We start from the raw sequence: 22277 nt of genomic DNA, 5'->3' as shown, positions 1-22277 counted from the left end.
CACACAAACTCCAATATACTCCTGTTAACCAGCCTGAAAAAAGCATTCGGGATAAACACGGGGTGGCACTGGAACAGGAACAAAATCCTTGGGAGCACCGTCATTTTGATTGACTGCACCCTACCCACCAAGGATAACGGCAACATGTCCCACCTCTTGAACTCCTCCTCCATTTGCTCCACCAGCTTTGTACAATTAAGCCTATGCAGGGCCCCCCAGCTCCTGGCCACCTGGATTCCCAGATACCTGAAGCTCCTCTCCGCCTTTTTTAGTGGGAGCTCGCCAATCCCCCTCTCCTGGTCCTCTGGATGAACTACGAACAGCTCGCTCTTCCTCGTGTTGAGCTTGTACCCCGAAAAGTCCCCGAATTCCCGAAGAATCCTCATTACCTCCGGCATTCCTCCCACCGGGTCCGCCACATACAGCAGCAGGTCGTCCGCATAAAGCGACACCCTATGCTCCTCCCCACCACGCAGCAACCCCCTCCAGTTCCTTGACTCCCTCAGTGCCATAGCCAGGGGTTCAATCGCCAGTGCGAAGAGCAGGGGGGATAAGGGACACCCCTGTCCCGTCCCTCGGTGCAACCGAAAGTACTCGGACCTCCTCCTGTTTGTGGCCACACTCGCCATCGGGACCTCATACAACAGCCTAACCCACCTGACAAACCCCTCCCCAAACCCGAACCTCTTCAGCACCTCCCACAGGTACCCCCACTCTACCCTATCGAAGGCTTTCTCAGCATCCATCGCCACCACTATCTCCGCCTCCCCCTCCCTCGCCGGCATCATGATAACGTTCAAAAGCCTCCGCACATTCGCGTTCAACTGCCTCCCCTTCACAAACCCCGTCTGGTCTTCGTGGATGATCTACGGCACACAATCCTCAATCCTCGTGGCTAAGACCTTCGCCAGCACCTTGGCATCTACGTTTAGCAACGAAATCGGCCTGTAAGACCCACACTGCAGGGGATCCTATTCAGGCTTCAGGATCAAGGAGATCAGTGCCCGGGACATCGTCGGGGGCAATGCCCCCCCCCTCCCTTGCCTCATTGAAGGTCCTAACAAACAGCGGGCCCAACAGGTCCATATATTGTTTATAGAATTTGACCGGGAAACCGTCCGGCCCTGGTGCCTTCCCCGCCTGCATGCTTCCTATCCCTTTGATCAGCTCCTCCAGCCCAATCGGGGCCCCCAGTCCCGCCACCAGTTCCTCTTCCACCTTTGGAAACCTCAATTGGTCCAGGAAGCGGCCCATCCCTCCCTCCTCCTGTGGGGGCTCGGATCGGTACAATTCCTCGTAGATGTTCCCGAAGACCCCATTGATGCCAGCTCCACTCCGCACCACACTCCCTCCCCTGTCCTTAACTCCCCCGATCTCCCTAGCTGCGTCCCACTTCCGAAGCTGATGCACCAGCATCCGGCTTGCCTTTTACCCATACTCGTAGATCGCCCCCTGGGCCTTCCTCCAAGGCACCTCCGCCTTCCTGGTGGTCACCAGGTCTAATTCAGCCTGGAGGCTACGCCTCTTCCTCAACAATCTTTCCTCGGGCTCCTCCGCATACCTCCTGTCTCCCCTCACCATCTCCCCCACCAGCCTCTCCCCGCCACCCGCTCCCTCCGCTCCTTGTGGGCCCTAATAGAGATCAGCTCTCCCCTCACCACCGCCTTCAGTGCCTCCCATACCATCCCCACTCGGACCTCCCCGTTGTCGTTGGTCTCCAAGTACCTCTCTATACTTCCTCGGACCCGCTCGCTCACCTCCTCGTCCGCCAACAGCCCCACCTCCAAGCGCCACAGCGGGCGCTGGTCCCTCTCCTCCCCCATCTCCAAGTCCACCCAATGCGGGGCGTGGTCCGAAATGGCTATTGCCGAATACTCAGTATCCTCTACTCTCGCTATCAGCGCCCTACTCAAGATGAAAAAGTCGATTCGAGAATAAGCCTTATGGACATGTGAGAAGAATGAAAATTCCCTAGCCCCCGGCCTTGCAAATCTCCAAGGGTCAACCCCTCCCATCTGATCCATAAACCCCCTCAGCACTCTAGCCGCCGCCGGCTTCCTACCCGTCCTAGACCTGGAGCGATCCAGTGCAGGATCCAACACCGTGTTAAAGTCTCCCCCCATTATCAGGCCCCCCACTTCCAAGTCTGGGATCCGACCCAACATACGCCGCATAAAACCCGCATCGTCCCAGTTCGGAGCATACACATTGACCAGTACCACCCTCTCTCCCTGCAACTTACCACTTACCATTATGTACCTGCCGCCATTATCTGCCACAATGCTCGACGCCTCAAACGACACCTTCTTTCCCACCCCTCGATTTGTGGCATCCAGCCCCGAGTGAAACACCTGACCTACCCACCCTTTCCTCACTCTTACCTGGTCTGCCACCTTCAGGTGTGTCTCCTGGAGCATAACCACATCCGCCTTGAGACCCTTCAGGTGCGTGAACACGCGGGCCCGCTTAACCGGCCCATTCAGTCCCCTTACATTCCAGGTTATCAACCGGATCAGGGGGCTACCTGCCCCCCTCCCCCGCCGACTAGCCATGACCCCTCCTCGGCCAGCCTCACGCCCGCTCCCCACACCCGGCTCGTTCCCCACAGCGGCATACCCCTCGACACCCCCCCCCCCCCCACCCCCCCGCCACTCGCTCCAGCTCCTCCTTGACCATAGCAGCAGCAACTCAATTCTACCCCCGCACCCCCCCCCCCACCCTGCCCCTCCCGGGCTAGGTCCCATCCTAGCTGATTTACTCCCCCCATTGCCTTCCGCAAGTCAGCTGACTCCTGCTGACCCCGGCCACTCCCGCCTCTCCTTCGACTCCTCCCATTGGGTGGCATACCCTCCTCTCCCGTCCCCATGCATAGGCTCTCCCCCTCCCCCCCTCCGTTCTAATTGCGGGAAACAACCCTTGCTTCCCGGCCCCGCCCCCTCCAGTCTTCAGCGCGGGAAAGAGCCCGCGCTTTCCACCCACCAAGCCCCGCCACCTCTGACGCAGCTCCTTTTACAGGCCCGGTCCCCTCACCCCTGGCTCGGGTCTCCCCCTTCCCCACGGGGCCACATCTCACCTCCAAGAGCCCCCCCGACCAACCCAACCAAAACAGTGCCCAACCCGCCCCAGCCACCCTCACCGACCCAAAAGAGAAAAAACACAAAGAAAAAGAAACCCGGAGCAATACAAAGGCCCCCCCTCGAAACAAAAATAAACATAACATATCAACCGCAGCCCCCAATCGCCCGTCCCGACCCTCAATCTGTGTCCAACTTCTCGGCCTGAGTCTCCTCCGGAGACTCAAAGTAATGGTGCCGGTCCTTGTAGGTAACCCACAGTCGCGCCGGCTGCAACATGCCAAACTTCACCCCCTTCCTGTGCAGCACCGCCTTCGCTCGATTGTACCCGGCCCTCCTCTTCGCCACCTCCGCACTCCAGTCCTGATATATCCGAACCTCCGCGTTCTTCCACCTGCTGCTCCTCTCCTTCTTGGCCCACCTGAGCACACACTCCCGATCGACGAACCGATGGAACCTCACCAGCACCGCCCGCGGAGGCTCGTTAGCCTTGGGCCTCCTCGCCAGCACTCTATGGGCTCCTTCCAGCTCCAGGGCTCCTGGAAGCACCCCGCTCCCATCAGCGAGTTCAACATGGTGCCCACATAGGCCCCCACGTCCGGCCCCTCCTGCCCGTCCGGGAGGCCCAGAATCCGCAGATTCTTCCGCCTCGACCGATTCTCCATCTCCTCGAACTGCTCCTGCCATTTCTTGTGGAGCGCCTCGTGCGCCTCCACCTTTACCGCCAGGCCTAAGATCTCGTCTTCATTGTCAGAGATCTTTTATCGAGCCTCGTGGATCACCACTCCCTGGACCGTCTGTGTCTCCAGCAGCTTATCAATAGACGCCTTCATCGGCTCTAGCAGGACCGTTTTAATCTCTCGGACGCAGCGCTGGATACCCTCCTGCTGCTCCTCCGCCCACTGCATCCACGCCGCCTGGTCTCCGCCCGCCGCCATTTTGTCCTTCTTCCCTCGCACCTTCTTCGGGTCCACCACCACCTTTTCTGTCGCCCCGTTCCTAGTTGAAGCCATATACTGACGGGGAGCTGTTGTAGACTCCTTCCCACACCGGGAAACGTCGAAAAGGTGCCGTTGGGGGCCCTGAAAAGGGCCCAAAAGTCCGTTGTTGCGGGAGCCGCCGAATGTGTGACTTAGCTCCGCATAGCCGCAACCGGAAGTCCATTTGAAAATTTTTGTAACAAAAATAATGACATCAACAGGGTAACATGAACATTTCCCCACCCCCCCCCAGCCCAATCTTCACACACCTCAACCATACAACAACAATCTGCCACCCGCCCCCCCCCCTTGGAATACTGCATCTGCTGACATTTTAATTTTCCCCGAGAAAGCCGACGAACGGCTGCCACCTCCGGGAGAACTGAAACACTGACCCTCTCAAGGCAAACTTTATTTTCTCGAGACTGAGAAACCCAGCCATGTCACTAACCCAGGTCTCTACACTCAGGGGCTTCGAGTCCCTCCACATTAATAAGATCCATCTCCGGGCTACCAGGGAGGCAAAGGCCAGGACGTCGGGCTCTTTCGCCCCCTGAACCCCCGGATCTTCCGACACTCCAAAGATCGCTACCTCCGGACTCGGCACCACCCGTGTTTTTAGCACCGTGGACATGCCTTAGCAAAACTTGCCAAAACCCTGCAAGCTTCGGGCATGCCCAAAACATGTGGACATGATTTGCTGGGCTTCCCGCGCACCTCGCACACCTATCCTCTACCCCGAAAAACTTGCTCATCCTATCCACTGTCATGTGTGCCCGGTGGACTACCTTAAATGGTATCAGGCTAAGCCTGGCGCACGATGAGGAGGTATTAACCCTGCTTAGGGCATCCGCCCATAGACCCGCCTCTATCTCTCCACCTAACTCGTCCTCCCACTTGCCCTTAAGCTCCTCCACCGGAGTTTCCTCCGCCTCCGAAAGCTCCTGGTAAATATCCGATACCTTCCTCTCTCCCACCCAGGTACTGGAGACTACTCTATTCTGTATCCCTCATGGTGGCAGCAGCGGAAAGGCCGGAACCTGCTTTCTCAGGAAGTCTCGAACCTGCAAATACCTAAACCCATTCCCTGCTGGCAATTCAAATTTATCCTCCAAGGCTTTCAAGCTGGGAAAACTCCCATCTATAAATAGATCCCCCATCCTTCCAATTCCTGCCCTCTGCCAACTCCGGAACCCGCCATCTAGCCTATCCGGTACAAACCTGTGGTTGTTCTAAATCGGGGTCCAAATCGATGCTCCCTCCACTCTCTTATATCTCCTCCATTGCCCCCAGATTCTCAGAGCCGCCATTACCACCGGACTTGTGGACTATCGGGTCGGCGAGAACGGTAGAGGCGCCGTTACCAATGCTCCCAGATTGGTATCTTTACATGACGCCGCCTCCATCCGCTCCCATGCCGACCCCTCCCCCACTACCCACTTACTGATCATGGCTAGATTAGCCACCCAGTAGTAATTGCAGAAGTTCGGCAGCACCAACCCACCCTTCCCCCGGCTGCGCTCCAGCAACACTTTCTTCACTCGTGGGGTTTTACTCGCCCACACAAAACCTTAAATAATCTTATTCACCCGCTTGAAAAGGCCTTTGGGATGAAGATGGGGAGGCACTGAAAGACAAATAGAAATCTGGGGAGGACCGTCATTTTCGCGGTCTGTACCCTCCCCGCCAGTGATAGCGGGAGCATGTCCCATCTCTTCAAGTCCCCTTCCATTTGTTCTACCAACCGGGATAGGTTTAACTTGGTTAGTACCTCCCATTTCCGGGCCACCTGGATTCCCAGATATCGAAAGCTCTTCCCTACCATTCTAAGCGGCAGCTCTCTCAGTCTCTTTTCCTGCTCTCTTGCCTGGATCACAAACATCTCGCTTTTCCCCATGTTCAATTTATACCCCGAAAAATTGCCAAATTCACCCAAGATTCGCATTACTTCCCCCATCCCCTCCAACGGGTCCGAAATGTACAAGAGTTGGTCCCCCCGGACCAGCCCTTTCCAGTTCCTAGAGGCTCTTAACGCCATGGCCAATGGCTCGATGGCCACAGCAAATAGTAATGGGGAGAGGGGGCACCGTTGCCTCGTCCCTCGGTGTGGTTCAAAATACCCCGACCTCCGCCGGTTCGTACGCACACTCGCTACTGGTGCCTGATAGAGCAACCGCACCCAGTCAATAAAGCCCTCACCAAACCCAAACCTTCCCAGCGCCTCCCAAAGGTAATTCCACTCCACCCGATCAAAAGCCTTCTCTGCATCCATCGCTACCACCACCACCGCCTCCCCTCCTTCTGAGGGCATCATAACATTTAGAACCCTTTGAACATTGGCCTTAAGTTGCCTGCCCTTAACAAATCCCGTCTGGTCCTCCCCTATCACCCCCCCGGGACACAGTCCTCTATCCTTTTGGCCAGTACCTTAGCCAGCAGTTTGGCATCCACATGCAGTATAGAAATCGACCCGTATGATCCGCATTGCTCCGGATCCTTCTCCCGTTTCAAGATCAATGAAATCGAGGCCTGCGACATTGTTGGGGGGAGGACTCCCTTCTCTCTTGCTTTGTTAAATGTCTTCACCAGCAGTGGGCTCAATATCTCCGAAAACTTCTTATAGAATTCCACCGGGTAGCCGTCAGACCCCTTGCCCGACTGCACGCCCTCCAGCCCCTTGATTATTTCCTCAATATCAATTGGGGCTCCCAGCCCCTCCACCAGGTCCACCTCCACCCTCGGGAACCTCAACTGATCCATAAATTGCCTCATTCCCTCCACCCCAGCTGGGGGTTCTGACTCATATAATTTACTATAAAAGTCCTTAAACACCTCATTCACCCCCGCTGGGTCCAGGACAGTATTACCGTTTCTACTCTTTAATCTACCTATCTCCCTAACCGCCTCTCTTTTCCTGAGCTGGTGCGCCAACATTCTGCTTGCCCTTTCCCTGTACTCATAGATCACCCCCCTTGCCTTCATCAGCTGTTCCACTGCTTTCCCTGTGGTCAACAGCCCAAACTCCACCTGTAACAATAGGTGTAACAATTTGAGGTTACAATAGTCCCCATCCCACAAAATATGACACAGTGTATGGAAAGGCTCAGTAAACCAAGGTCCACCACACTAAGAAAACAAAAAGGGACGGTCAATAGAGAATTAAAGGTGCTATATTTAAATGCGCGCAGTGTACGGAACAAGGTTGAGCTTGTGGCCCAGATTGTGACTGGCAGGTATGTTGTGGTAGGCATCACAGAGACATGGTTGCAGGGGGTTCATGACTGGCATTTAAACATCCAGGGATTCACAACCTATCGAAAAGACAGAGAGGTGGGCAGAGGGGGCGAGGTTGCCTTGTTAATTGGGAATGAAATTAAATCAATAGCACTAAACGACATGGGGTCGGATGATGTGGAGTCTGTGTGGGTAGAGTTGAGGAACCACAAAGGCAAAAAAACCATAATGGGAGTTATGTACAGGCCTCCTAACAGTGGTCAGGACCAGGGGCACAAGATGCACCACGAAATAGAAAGTGCATGTCAAAAAGGCAAGGTCACAGTGATCATGGGGGACTTTAATATGTAGGTGGACTGGGTAAATAATACTGCCAGTGGCCCCAAGGAAAGGGAATTCATTTAATGTTTACAGGAGGGCTTTTTGGAACAGCTTGTGATGGAGCCCACGAGGGAACAGGCCATTCTGGACTTAGTGTTATGTAATGAGCCAGACTTGATTAAAGATCTTAAAGTAAGGGAGCACTTAGGAGGCAGTGATCATAATATGGTCGAATTCAATCTCCAATTTGAAAGAAAGAAGGTAGAATCAGATGTAAAGGTGTTACAGTTAAATAAAGGTAACTACAGGGGCATGAGGGAGGAACTGACGAAAATCGACTGGGAGCAGACCCTAGTGGGAAAGACAGTAGAACAGCAATGGCAGGAGTTTCTGGGTGTAATTGAGGACACAGTACAGAGGTTCATCCCAAAGAAAAGAAAGGTTATCAGAGGGGGGATTAGGCAGCCATGGCTGACAAAGGAAGTTAGGGAATGCATCAAAGCAAAAGAGAAAGCCTATAATGTGGCAAAGAGTAGTGGGAAGTCAGAAGATTGGGAAGGCTACAAAAACAAACAGAGGATAACAAAGAGAGAGATAAGGAAAGAGAGGATCAAATTTGAAGGTAGGCTAGCCAGTAACATTAGGAATGATAGTAAAAGTTTCTTTAAATACATTAAAAACAAACAGGAGGCAAAAGGTGACATTGGACCGCTCCAAAATGACGCTGGTAATTTTGTGATGGGAGACATGGAAATAGCCGAGGAACTGAATAAGTACTTTGCGTCAGTCTTCACAGTAGAAGACATGAGTAATATCCCAACAATTCCGGAGAGTCAGGGGCAGAGTTGAATATGGTAGCCATCACAAAGGAGAAAGTGCTAGAGAAACTAAGAGGTCTAAAAATTGACAAATCTCCGGGCCCAGATGGGCTACATCCTAGAGTTCTAAAGGAGATAGCTAAAAAAATAGTGGAGGCGTTGGTGATGATGTTTCAACAGTCACTGGAGTCAGGGAAAGTACCAGAGGATTGGAAAATCGCTGTTGTAACCCCACTGTTCAAGAAGGGAACAAGGAAAAAGATGGAAAATTATAGGCCAATTAGCCTAACCTCGGTTGTTGGCAAGATTCTAGAATCCGTTGTTAAGGATGAGATTTCTAAATTCTTGGAATTGCAGGGTCGGATTAGGACAAGTCAGCATGGATTTAGTAAGGGGAGATCGTGCCTGACAAACCTGTTAGAGTTCTTTGACGAGATAACAAATAGGTTAGACCAAGGAGAGCCAATGGATGTTATCTATCTTGACTTCCAAAAGGCCTTTGATAAGGTGCCTCACGGGAGACTGCTGAGTAAAGTAAGGGCCCATGGTATTCGAGGCAAGGTACTAACATGGATTGACGATTGGCTGTCAGGCAGAAGGCAGAGAGTTGGGATTAAAGGTTCTTTTTCGGAATGGCAACCGGTGACGAGTGGTGTCCCGCAGGGTTCAGTGTTGGGGCCACAGCTGTTCTCTTTATATATTAACGATCTAGATAACGGGACTGAGGGCATTCTGGCTAAGTTTGCCGATGATACGAAGATAGGTGGAGGGGCAGGTAGTATGGAGGAGGTGGGGAGGCTTCAGAAAGATTTAGACAGTTTAGGAGAGTGGTCCAAGAAATGGCTGATGAAATTCAACGTGGGCAAGTGCGAGGTCTTGCACTTTGGAAAAAAGAATAGAGGCATGGACTATTTTCTAAACGGTGACAAAATTCATAATGCTGAAGTGCAAAGGGACTTGGGAGTCCTAGACCAGGATTCTCTAAAGGTAAACTTGCAGGTTGAGTCCGTAATTAAGAAAGCAAATGCAATGTTGTCATTCATCTCAAGAGGCTTGGAATATAAAAGCAGGGATGTACTTCTGCAGCTTTATAAAGCATTAGTTAGGCCCCATTTAGAATACTGTGAGCAATTTTGGGCCCCACACCTCAGGAAGGACATACTGGCACTGGAGCGGGTCCAGCGGAGATTCACACGGATGATCCCAGGAATGGTAGGCCTAACAAACGATGAACGTCTGAGGATCCTGGGATTATATTCATTGGAGTTTAGGAGGTTGAGGGGAGATCTAATAGAAACTTACAAGATAATGAATGGCTTAGATAGGGTGGATGTAGGGAAGTTGTTTCCATTAACAGGGGAGACTAGGACCCGGGGGCACAGCCTTAGAATAAAAGGGAGTCACTTTAGAACAGAGATGAGGAGAAATTTCTTCAGCCAAAGAGTGGTGGGTCTGTGGAATTCATTGCCACAGAGGGCGGTGGAGGCCGGGACGTTGAGTGTCTTTAAGACAGAAGTTGATAAATTCTTGATTTCTCGAGGAATTAAGGGCTATGGAGAGAGAGCGGGTAAATGGAGTTGAAATCAGCCATGATTGAATGGTGGAGTGGACCCGATGGGCCGAATGGCCTTACTTCCACTCCTATGTCTTATGGTCTTATGGTAACCTCCGCTGTTCCCTCAGTAGCCACGCGTCCGGGGCCTCCGAGTATCTCCTGCCAACCTGGAGTATCTCCTCCACTAATCTATCCCTCTCAGCCCATTCCGCCTTTTCTCTGTGGGCCCGAATCGAGATTAATTCCCCTCTGACTACTGCCTTCAAAGCTTCCCAGACCTTCGCTGCAGAGACCACCCCCGTATCATTTGTTCCCAGGTAGTTCTGGATGGACTTGTTAACCCACCCACAAACCGCCTCATCCGCTAGCAATCCCACATCCAGTCTCCACAGCGGGCGTTGCCCTCTCTCCACAGTAACCCGTAGATCCACCCACTGCGGGTCATGATCCGACACTGCAATTGCCGAGTACTCAGTATTAGCGCCCTGCTCAGAACAAAAAAGTTGATGCGAGAGTATACCTTGTGGACATGTGAGAAAAAAGAAAACTCCTTCATCCTCGGCCGTGCAATCCTCCATGGGTCTACTCCCCCATCTGTTCCATAAAACCCTTCAGTTCCTTTGCCGCAGCCAGCCTCCTCCTTGTCCTGGATTTTGACCGGTCCAATTCGGATCAATGACTGTGTTGAAGTCCCCTCCCATGATCAATGTATGTGACTCCAAGTCTGAGATCTTACCAAACACCCGCCTCATAAATTCCGCATTGTCCCAATTCGGAGCATATATGTTCACAAGTACCACTCGCACCCCCCCCCCCAGCTTCCCACTCACCATTATGTACCTACCCCCCTTGTCTGACACGATTCTCCCAGCCTCGAATGTCACACGTTTGCTGATCAAGATCGCTACGCCCCTGGTCTTTGAGTCCAGTCCTGAGTGGAACACTTGGCTAATCCACCCCTTCCTCAATCTCGTCTGGTCTGTAACCTTTAGGTGTGTCTCTTGTAGCATTGCCACGTCCGCCTTCAGTTCCCTCAAATGCGCGAACACGCGAGCCCTCTTGACTTCAGTCCTCTCACGTTCCATGTAATCAGTCTGGACGGGGGACTGTCATAATATCCACTCATGTATATAATGAGATGCAGACAGGCAGTGATTGACACACAGGATAACCAATGAACACACACGACACATATCAACCAATCACCAGACAAGGCACCACCACTATAAAGCCCACAGGGCATTAAGACTCTCCCTCTCTTTACAGGACACAGCTACTGAGATAGTTAGAGTGCACAAGCCAGTGAGCACTATCACCATGAGGTAGAGAGTTAGTCTGGTCAAGCTAGTAGGAGGTTATCAGTTAGATTGATAAAGTGTCAACTCACAGCAGATCATGTACAGCAATCAGCAAGTTCAATAAAACAGTGTTGGACCATCTCCTGTGTCAGAAGCCTGTTTCTAGTTTCACTGCATCCAGTTGCAGTCAACATTGAACCAACTTACTTAACACATCACTCTCCTCTCCCCCCCCCACCCCACACGAATAAACATTTTAACAACATCACATTCCCCAGTAAACCAACAACAACAAAAAACCAGTGAAGAAACAAACACTTTAGAAAAATAGTCACCCAAAAAGCAGAACTAAATTCAAAGCCCATCCCCCCCCCTCTAACAAGGTCCCTGCAAGACAGACCAACCTTTAACCATCCACACAGCCCATTATTTCACATAGAGCTACTTAAATTTTTACAATCCAGCACCACAAATCACTGCCACAGTACTCTCCAAGGCTTAAGTGTCTTTTAATTCACCTCCAGCTTCATTTCTTTAATAAAGGTCCATACTTCGTCTGGCGTTTCAAAGTAGAAGTCCCGTTCCTCATGTGTGACCCACAGACGGGCTGGGCACAGCATCCCGAACTTCATCCCCTTCTTAAAGAGGGTCATTTTTGCCTTATTGATAGGTGGTCTGAAGATTGAACCCAGCTCGCCTCTTGGCCAAGTCCTGATAAAGACGCAACTCACAGTTCTCCCACTTGCTGCTCTGTTCTTTCTTGGCCCATCGCAAAACGTGTTCCTTATCCATGAAACGGTGAAAACGTACCACCATGGCCCTCGGCGGTTCTTTCTCTCTGGGCTTCCTTGCGAGTGCTCTGTGCGCTCTGTCCAATTCCAGGGGCCGAGGAAATGCCCCAGCCCTCATCAACTTCTCCAACATGTCCGTCATATAGGCCCTTGCATCCGATCCCTCACTGCCTTCAGGGAGGCCAACAATTCTGAGATTCTGCCTCCTGGACCTATTCTCCAGGTCCTCCAGCTTCTCCTGCATTCTTTTCTGGCAGTCGTTCATCAGCCCACCTTGCTTTCCAGCACGGTTATATACTCCTCATGCTCGGACAACTTTTGCTCGACCTCCTGGATCGCTCTCCCGTGGGTTTCCTGATTCTGAATCACTTGATCAATCGAAGCCTTAATCGGGTCCAGCGTGTCCTTTAAATTGCCCCTTGATATGAAAAATTAATTGGGTACTCTAAATCTATAAAAAAATAAATTAGAAAAATGAAAAATAAAAAAAGATACTCTTTTCAACCAAATGACTACTGCCCTAAAAAGACTTTTTGGGAAGACAGTCATTTCCAGTTACTTTCCTATTGAATACTGGCGACTTTTCAATAATAAATGGATGGAGGATTAAATATTGGCCAAGTTTTGAGAATGGCAAAATGTGAGACTTTGATATCAGCACAGAGATGGGGTTATTGATAGGTGGTCTGAAGATAGTCGTACTTTTAACCAATTTGAGAATCGATTTAGAAATTGGGTCTGGGATGTCGACTGTAGACATTTAGACCCGAGAAGTGCATGGGAAATGGTTAATCGATGTCATCAGCGTGATTCCAAGTGTCATTGCGTAATGCGATGCCCAAGGCCAAAGAGTCACATTTTTGAAATGATGGATGAAGCAGTGAATTCTGAGGCGGAGGATGATGAGGGAGGCTGCCATGAAGGAATTGTATGGGTCACTGGGAGTTTGAAGCCAGTGAGGAGTATTTTGATGGTTGATTCATTCAGGTGTGCGGCTTTAGATAGCAGTTGCACTTCCACAGGGTATGGGGAGGACTGGCTTAACTGCTATCCGGAGACTCTTGATGAGGCAGGTCAACGGAAGGTTAAGAAGTACGTTTGGAGATGACAATACGTCAACGTCTTCCGAAATGGAGGTCCTCCCTTGCAGAATAGCTGGGATCAGCCTTTTCATCAGTACAGATGTGGTTTGCATTGGCATATATCGCCAATTAAGCAGGGCTTCGATGAAGAAGGCACAGGTGACAGTGGACAGTGTCTCACTGTATATTTCACCAATCTGGAACACCCTGTCTCACTGTATATCACACTGATATGGAACACAGTGGGCGGATTTTCCGTCGGCCGGTGCCGAAATCGGGAAAGTTGATTTGATGGAGAATCGGTCTTGATGCCGAAATCGTGGCCAAATCGCAATTCTCCGGTGCCTCAACAGTGGCATCAGTGCGTTCCATTCCGCACGCACAGTAAGCGGTGTTTGCACATCATTAGCAGGCCTGATCCAGTATTCGCAGGGGCCTCTGCCATCCTCCTCCTTCACCGAGGGGAAATTCCCGACGGCGAAGTTCACTTGTGCTTTTAAAAATCAGGTAATAGGCGGCGTGGCTGATGAAGGAGAGAGAGGAGGTAGGACACGGAGAGGTGCGATCGTGGCTGCCAGTCCTGACACTGGCCGGGCTGGCAAGGAGGGTGGGGGGATGGCAGGGGATGACGGATGGATGGGCCATGGGACCGGAGTGACTCACCACGGGACCGGGTAGGTGTCCAGGCATGGACCGCCATTGCCGTGGTCTGCAAGGCAACCACCTTGCTGCGCACCCCACTGACCACCCACCTTAGTCCATGGTTCGCAGAGTGTCACTGGCCATATGGGTGCCCCTACCCCACACTCCATGCACCCCAGCCCCCACTTGCCATCCCACCACCCCCTGCACCTTACACTCTGCCATACCTGCCCCCACAACCGGCTGCCACTCACCGGCGGGGCACATCGCGCGGCCCGCCCAAGGGCAAGGCCCACAGTTGCCCCTACAGGGGGGTGCTGGATGGGGGCTGTGGAGCATCCTGCTGGCATGGCCAGTCAGTGGTACCCCTGGTAGCAAGGACGTGCGCCAGGGATAGAGGCCCACACAGTGCCGGGCATCGACGGGGACAGACATGCGAATATGGGAGAGGGGGTGCATTCGGGGAAAGGGCCCACAGTGCCAGCTGGGGCTACCATTGAGCCTGTTGGACCTTGTTCGGCACTGGGGTATGCACCATGCTAACATGTCTGCCCTTCACCCCCTGCAGACAAAAGATATTGGAATACAACCAGCATTGGTGGCCTTCCTACTATTCACCGCAGCCCTGGGGGATGCACTGAGGCTGTACGAGCTGGAGCTGCTCAAGGAGGAGGAAGCTGCAGCAGTGGAGCCTGACCCAGAGGAACAGGAGGCAGCTGCCCAGGATGGAGAGATGGCTGCCCAACAGGTCGAGGAGGAGGTGGAAAGGAGGCACCTCATTAAGCACCTTTCGAGGACCTGCCGGACCAGGAATGCCGTCGAAGACTCCGACTGAGGAGGGGGACAGTGTGACATATCTGCTGCATCATGGCGCACCTGGCACTGCGGGGGTAAGGGGCCGGACACCAGCTCGCGGTGGCTGTCAAGGTGACGGTTGCCCTGATCTCACAGAGCTCGGTGCACAGGTGCATCTGTGCCATCACGGAGGCCCTGGGCGGGATTCTCCCTTGTGGGGACTAAGTCCCCACGTCCGCCGGAAAACGGGCGAGAATCGCTCCAGACTTTTTCCTCGAAGGTCCGGGGTGATTCTCCGTTTTCCAGGGGGCTAGCAGGGCCCCGGCGGGTGTCCCACGGCTCTGGCTTCCGGCAGGGCTCTGCTGTCCAGACCGCGCGGCCGCGCATGTGCACGGCAGCTGCACGCAGGTCCGCGCATGCGTGCGGCGGCCCACTTCGGCGCGGGCGGCGCCGACATGGTGGAACCACTCAGCGGGCCCGCGCAGAGGAAGGTAGGTCCACCCCAGATAGCGATGGCCCGCCGATCGGTGGCCCCCGATCACGGGCCTGGCCACCGCTGAGGCCCTACCCGGAGTCAGATATCCCCCGCTCCCCACCAGGACCGCCATCGCGGCCGCAGATCCTAGCTCCCGCCGGGTACCACATGTACACCATGCCGGCGGGGGTTTGGCAGGTCGACCGCGGAGAATCGCCGCGGGGGCCTGTTCCAAAGGCCATCGTCTGGCACCTAGTCGACCGCGCGCGCGCGCGGGACTGGTGGGTCAGCTGAGAATCACGGAAGCGCCGTCGCGCCGGATTTCTGATGCGCCGGATTTCTGGTGTGAACGCCTATTCTCTGCCCCCGCGCCGGCCGCTATTCCGGCGCGGAGGGCCGCAGAATCCCGCCCCCTATATAACAAGTCGACTCACTATGTCCATTTCAATGAGAACCGAGCCTACCAGGCTGTCTGGGCAGCAGAGTTCCCCACCATCGTCGAGATGCCCCAGGTCCAGGGGGTGATCAACGGGATGCATGTCATCCTATGAGCACCTGCAGATGACAGGCCGGTCTTCACAAACCGAAAGGGGTTCCACTCGATGAACTGGTGTGTGACCATCAGCATGCACGTCTCTGCCACATACCCGGGCAGTGTGCACGACGCCTTCATCCTGGCAAACTCAACGGTTCCTGGCCTCTTCGAGGCCCCCCCTCCCCGGATGGAGGGGTTGGCTACTGGGTGACAGGGGTTATCTGCTGCGGTCGTGGCTGATGATGCCCATCAGAGGCCACAGGCTGATCCTCCGACAAGGAGGATGCAGGGGCGGGGGGTGGGGGAGAATGGGCAAGATGTGGGGCCCGGGCAGTCACAGGTCACATAACGTGTGCGCCTCGGCCAACGTGCACTGGGTGCTCCTATTGCTTCCAGGTTCACCGATTAGGGAGGGAACTGGCCAGGGGCACAGACTCCGCATTCCGCATCCACACCACCTTCCTTACAACCCCCTCCATGATTCCTACCTGCCTCTGTACGGGATGGGGGTCATGGATTGGCAGTAGCAGCGGGTCTGGCCCATGGGATGGAGGATGATGACGATCCCCCTGCAATGAGCTCTGGTGCTCCTCATCGTTTGACAATGTCTAACTCCAGCCCACGGTAGCACTTTCCACCATGCACCTGGTGAACCCTGCATGCGAGCTGGCCTTTCCACCGAACCCCTGGGGTAGCGGTGGTGGGGACGGTGGAGAGGGGCAGTGGGGATGGGACACCAGAGCAGTGAGCGCTGGCAGAACCGCAGTCCCTGGGCAAATGCCACCCACAACGTCCATCCATTCCACCCCCCTGAGCCCCCTCTGCGGCCAGGCCAGACCAGCCCATCCCTCACATCCATCTGACAGAGCACCGAGGCAGGTTGTAATGTTGTGCACAGGTGTTTCATGTGAACATAAATATATACATGTTTGTGCCCTAGCCCCTAATGCTATATTGTGCTCTGCACCCGTGCCAACTTAACTGATGTTTACTTTTCTGGCCTTACGGGCCCTAATGCTACGTCTAGGTGAATCCCCAGATGGTACAGCAGGAGTGGAGGCGGCCTGCTGTGATTCCCACCCTGTGACCTAGGTCCCCATTGACGTCCGCCATTTTTTATATTTTCTTTAATTAAAATTTGTTTTTTTATGTACCCAGTTCGTTTTTATCCAATTAAGGGGCAATTGAGCGTGGCCAAATTACCTAGCCTGCACATCTTTGGGTTGTGGGGATGAGACCCATGCAAGAATGGGAAGAATGTGCAAGTTCCACAATGACATTGACCCGGGTCCGGGATCGAACCCAGGTCCTCAGCGGGATGACACTAACCACTACGCCACTCTGCTGCCCTTGGCGCCCGTCTTCTGGGGCGACAGGGCCTGGATGGGCCCGGCTGCTCCACGGACTTGCCAGGTGGTATGGTGCCGCCCTGTTCTGCCTGCCACCCATGTGTTGCGCGAGGGGCGATTCCGATGCGACGTGGTGTTCCAGCACCTCCCCTGCGGAAGTCACCAGCACGGGCTCCATCACCCCCTCCTCCCTCAGGGGTGTGCCCTGCATGCCGTATGGATGGCCTCAGGACGCCACCTGAGACCCTTCCCTGATGCTCCGCCCCCGATCGGCCGACTCCCCAACGGTGTCACTTGCATGTGCTCACACCATTCGGGGACCTCGCTTGGCGGCTGCGGACTGAGTCCAACGGCGTCATAGTTGGGGGGAGCCGTTCTGCTTTTGCGGGGGCTGGGGGGGGGGACTGGTGGGGGGTGGTCCGGGGGTGGCGAGGCTGGTCACTGGGGGGCAATTTCTAGCAGGCTGGGTCCGCGGGCGGCCGGCGCCATGTCGTATGGCGTGGCTGCCGCTGTGCGCATGCGCGGCCACGGACCCGGCCATTCTCCGGTGGCATCCGCAGGTAAAGCTGGGGGCTTTACGCTGTGTGGTTGCTAGCCCACCACAGGATGGAGGATTGGTGCGGTGCGGCACCGATTTTCTGGTCCTAACACCAGGTGGATCCCGTGGACGTGGCCGGAGGATCGGAGAATCCAGCTCCCTGTCTCACTGTATACGAAATGAAATGAAAATCGCTTATTGTCACAAGTAGGCATCAAATGAAGTTACTGTGAAAAGCCCCTAGTCGCCACATTCCGGCGCCTGTTCGGGGAGACTGGTACGGGAATTGAACTGTGCTGCTGGCCTGCCTTGGTCTGCTTTCAAAGCCAGCGATCACATTGATCTGCAACATTGTTTCTTACTGTATATCGCACTGATCTGGAACACTGTGCCTCACTGTGTACCACACTGATCTGGAACACTGTCTCATTGTATATCGCCCTGATCTGAAACACTGTCCATTATATAGCAGCAGGATCGGAGAATCCAGCCCCCGTTTTGCTGTATATCACATTGATCGGGAACATTATTTCTTATTGCATATCACACTGATGTGGCACACTGGATCTCACTGTATATCACACTGATCTGGAACACTGTCTCACTTATATCGCCCTGATCTGAAACACTGTCTCACTATTTATCACACTGATCTGGAACACTGTCTCATTATATATTGCACTGATTTGGAACACTGTGTCTCACTGTATATCACCCTGATCTGAAACCCTTTTTCACTATATATTGCACTGATTTGGAACACTGTGTCTCACTGTATATAGCACTGATCTGGAGTGCTGTGTCTAAATGTATGTAGCACTGATCTGGAGTGCTGTGTCTCACTGAATATCACACTGATCTGGAATACCCACTGTATATCACACTGATCTGAAATACTGTCTATGTACATCGCACTGATTTGGAACACCGTGTCTCACTGTATATCACACTGATCTGGAACACTGTCTCACTGTATTTCACACTGATTTGGAACGTTGTGTCTCACTGTATATCACACTGATCTGAAACACTGTCTCATCGTACATCGCACTGATTTGGAACGCTGTGTCTCACTGTATATCACACTGATCTGGAACACTGTCTCACTGTATATCGCCTTGATCTGAAACACTGTCTCACTATTTATCACACTGATCTGGAACACTGTCTCATTATATATTGTACTGATTTGGAACACTGTCTCACTGTATATCACACTGATCTGAAACACTGTCTCATCGTACATCGCACTGATTTGACACACTGTGTCTCACTGTATATCACACTGAACTGGAACACTGTCTCCCACTGTACATCGCACTGATTTGGAACACTGTCTCACTGTATATCGCACTGATCTTGAACACTCACTGTATATCACTGATCTAGAATGCTGTGTGCATATCACACTGATCTGGAACACTGTCTCACTGTATATCACACTGATTTGGAACACTGTCTCACTATATCGCACTGATCTGGAACACTCACCGTATAACACTGATCTGGTACGCTGTGTCTCTCTGTATATTGCACTGATCTGGAACACCCACTGTATATCACACTGATGTGGAACGCTGTGTCTCACTGTATATCGCATGATCATTCACTGTATATCACTGATTTGAAACGCTGTGTGCATATCACACTGATCTGGAACACTGGCTCACTGTATATCACACTGATTTGGAACACTGTCTCACTATATCGCACTGATCTGGAACACTCAGTCTAACACTAATCGGGTACGCTGTGTCTCATTGTATATTCACACTGATGTGGAACGCTGTATCACTGTATATCACACTGATGTGGAACACCGACAAAGTTTATCAAACTGCAGTGGGACACTGTCACTGTATAAAATGATCTCTCATGATATCTCTGTGTGTATCAGGGCCGTGATGAATGTCGTGAGGACAGACTGTCTGGTCTCCCGCCCCTCCCCAAATGTAACCAATAAATGCCCGTGAAGTTAATATTTATTTAACTAACTGATTAATTCCAACTGTTGTTCGCTGATGCGGAGGAGTTAACAATGAACTGGTTTTCTAGTACATCCGGTGATCTGATGTCTTCGACAACATTTCCTTTCTGATTAGTATGCCCAGCAATCATTTTTCAAAGTAATGGATGGATAAGTGCGGGCCGGACTGCGGAGTAACCGAGGCTGGGTGTTGGAAGTTGATAGAGGGGGGAGGGGGGGGGCAGTCTGCATTGCGGTGGGGTGTTAAATATTCAGGATGGGAGAATGGGATAGGGGACACTGGAGTGGCTGTGCAGTGAGCCGGGTATTGTCAGTGACACACAACCCTGTCTATTTCATCTCTGGATGGTGATCCCTCCCTCTCTGGGTGGATTCTCAGTCTGGGCGTGTTAGTGCTGGCTGCAGAGGAAACGCTCTCCCCCCCCCCCCCGACATCCCATCCCGCCGCCCCCTCCTCTTCCACCAAGGCCCGAGGCAATCCAACACCACCCACCCCTGATATCTGGGAACTCCTTCCAGCTCCGGCAGACTGGCCCAACATAGGGGGGAAAGGGGCGAGCTGGGAAGGGGGCTGACTCGGGCAGTGCTCATTCAGGAAGCTGGGTGGATGTGGATGTGCCACTCCTGGGTAGGGTGGCCGAAACAGAGAGGGGGCGAGAGAGGAAACAAATGCCGGCAGTGATTTCTGAGCACTCCCCTCCCTGACTGTGAGTCGCTGCCTGACTGCTCCAGTGGTTCAGTCCATGAACACCAGCAGAATGTGACGCTACTTTCTAGCCCTGTTTTTTTTTTAACGAAACCAAGTGATAGATTTATCAATTGGACTGGCAAAAGTTTTTTTTTTAATGTTGCTGATCAGCAGCTGATTAGCAACCGCAACATTGGAGAAAGAGGGAGGAGAAAGTTGGATTACAACATTTTTTGACATCCCACACTTGTTTTTTGTTGCTGTTGAATGTAAAGGAGAGAGAGAGAGACGGAGCTGGTCTGTCTGTATTGGAATCTCTCACTCCCCGGTGGGGATCTCGATCAATCTGACTATTTTGTTTTGAAACACACGGGATTTAAAGGGAATGGTATGATACCAGCCCCGAGAGGAGGATCGTGGACTGTGTGAAGAGCAGGCAAGCCCTCCCCGCCATGGAAAACCAGCAGCAAGTCTCCACTCCGCCGCAATGTAAGTTTCTCATCAGTTTCAGCCGCCACCCAAACCCCCTCCCCAGTGGAAATTGCCCCACCGCATTTCCTCAATGTCCAACCCGCTCGATATGCACTTCAAGCGGATGGGATTACTCATCTTCCCCCAGGCTCTGCACCCAACATCCAGCCCAGAGGCGGCAGGAATCGATGCAGTAACATTTCAACACAGAAATGTATCCAGTTCCAGAGATGCACTGGGAGCCCTCTTTAACATTGGGACCCCCTCCCTCCTTAACACTGAGATCCCCTCCCTCCTTAACACTGAGATCCCCCTCCCTCTTTAACACTGAGATCCCCCCTCCCCTCTGAACACAGATCCCCCTCTCCCCCTGAACACAGATCCCCCCTCCTCCCCGAACACAGACCCCCCCCCGAACACAGACCCCCCCGAACACAGACCCCCCTCCCCCCGAACACAGCCCCCCCTCCCCCCGAACACAGACCCCCCCTGAACACAGCCCCCCCCCTGAACACAGAACCCCCTCCCCCCTGAACACTGGGACCCTCTTCCCCCCCCTTAACACTGGGATTCCCTCAACATTGGATCCCATCTTTAACACTGGGAACGCCCCATAACACTGGACCCCCCATAGCCCCCTCCCCCATAGCCCCTCTCCCCCAGCCCCTCTCCCCCATAGCCCCCTCCCCCTCATAGCCCCCCTCCCCCTCATAGCCCCCCTCCCCCCTCAGAGCCCCCTCCCCCTCATAGCCCCCCTCCCCCCTCATAGCCCCCTCCCCCCTCATAGCCCCCCTCCCCTCATAGCCGCCCTCCCCCTCATAGCCCCCCTCCCCCCATAACCTCCCTCCCCCAATAGCCCCCCTCCCCCCTCATAGCCCCCCTCCCCCATAGCCCCCCTCCCCCCCATAACCTCCCTCCCCCTCATAGCCCCCCTCCCCCATAGCCCCCCTCCCCCCCAATAGCCCCCCTCCCCAATAGCCCCCCTCCCTCCCCCCCAATAGCCCCCCTCCCCAATAGCCCCCCTCCCTCCCCCCAATAGCCCCCCTCCCTCCCCCCCCAATAACCCCCCTCCCTCCCCCCCCAATAACCCCCCTCCCTCCCCCCCAATAACCCCCCTCCCCCCCAATAGCCCCCCTCCCCCCCAATAGCCCCCTCTTCCCCCCCTCCCCCCCAATAGCCCCCCTTCCCCCACCAATAGCCCCCCCCCCCAATAGCCCCCCCCCCAGCACTCGGATCCCCTCCCCTAGCACTCGGATCCCCTCCCCCTTAACACTGGGATAAACTCCAGTCCCTCTAACATGGATGTGGGCAATTTGCAATGTAAGGAGGTTTAAATCAAATTGAACCGATTTATGTGAGTTGGGGTGTTAGCCCCTCCCCCGTGCTGTTTATATCCCCCTGTCTGGAGTAAGGGAGGGAGCTTTTGCATTCCTCTCAGTTTTCTCCCTCAGTCTGGCTCCAGCCACTGCCCCACCCTCCCCCTCTTTCTGCTTCAACTTTTCTAGGTCACCGCATCGGAATCCTGCAAAGAGGAACCGGCTGCGGGAGCTTTCCGCTTAACCACGTTGGAGATCGACAGATCCCCCCCGGCCGCCACCCCCTTAAATATTGCTGCTTGCGGGGGGGGGGGGGGGGGGGGGTGTG

The 22277-nt window shown here is 53.7% G+C and overlaps 1 protein-coding gene across 6 annotated transcripts in view; it reads left to right on the top strand.

Moving 5' to 3' along the window:
- Positions 1 to 22277, top strand: part of map7d1a (MAP7 domain containing 1a) — a 407069-nt gene that overhangs the window by 121535 nt on the left and 263257 nt on the right. Inside the window, exon 1 of one of the 6 annotated variants that reach the window (XM_072502075.1) lies at positions 19961 to 20651. The exons of the other annotated variants lie outside the window; for them this stretch is intronic. Within the exon in view, the coding sequence (XP_072358176.1) occupies positions 20615 to 20651 (37 nt within the window). The 5' untranslated portion in view covers positions 19961 to 20614. Of the gene's footprint in view, positions 1 to 19960; positions 20652 to 22277 lie in introns of those variants that run through there. 6 annotated transcript variants of the gene reach the window in all.

The sequence above is a fragment of the Scyliorhinus torazame genome, chromosome 1 (assembly GCF_047496885.1).
Source record: "Scyliorhinus torazame isolate Kashiwa2021f chromosome 1, sScyTor2.1, whole genome shotgun sequence".
NCBI classification, from domain to species: domain Eukaryota; kingdom Metazoa; phylum Chordata; class Chondrichthyes; order Carcharhiniformes; family Scyliorhinidae; genus Scyliorhinus; species Scyliorhinus torazame.
Note: the sequence above shows the minus strand (reverse complement) of the source record. Positions and strands in the feature narration are given on the sequence as shown.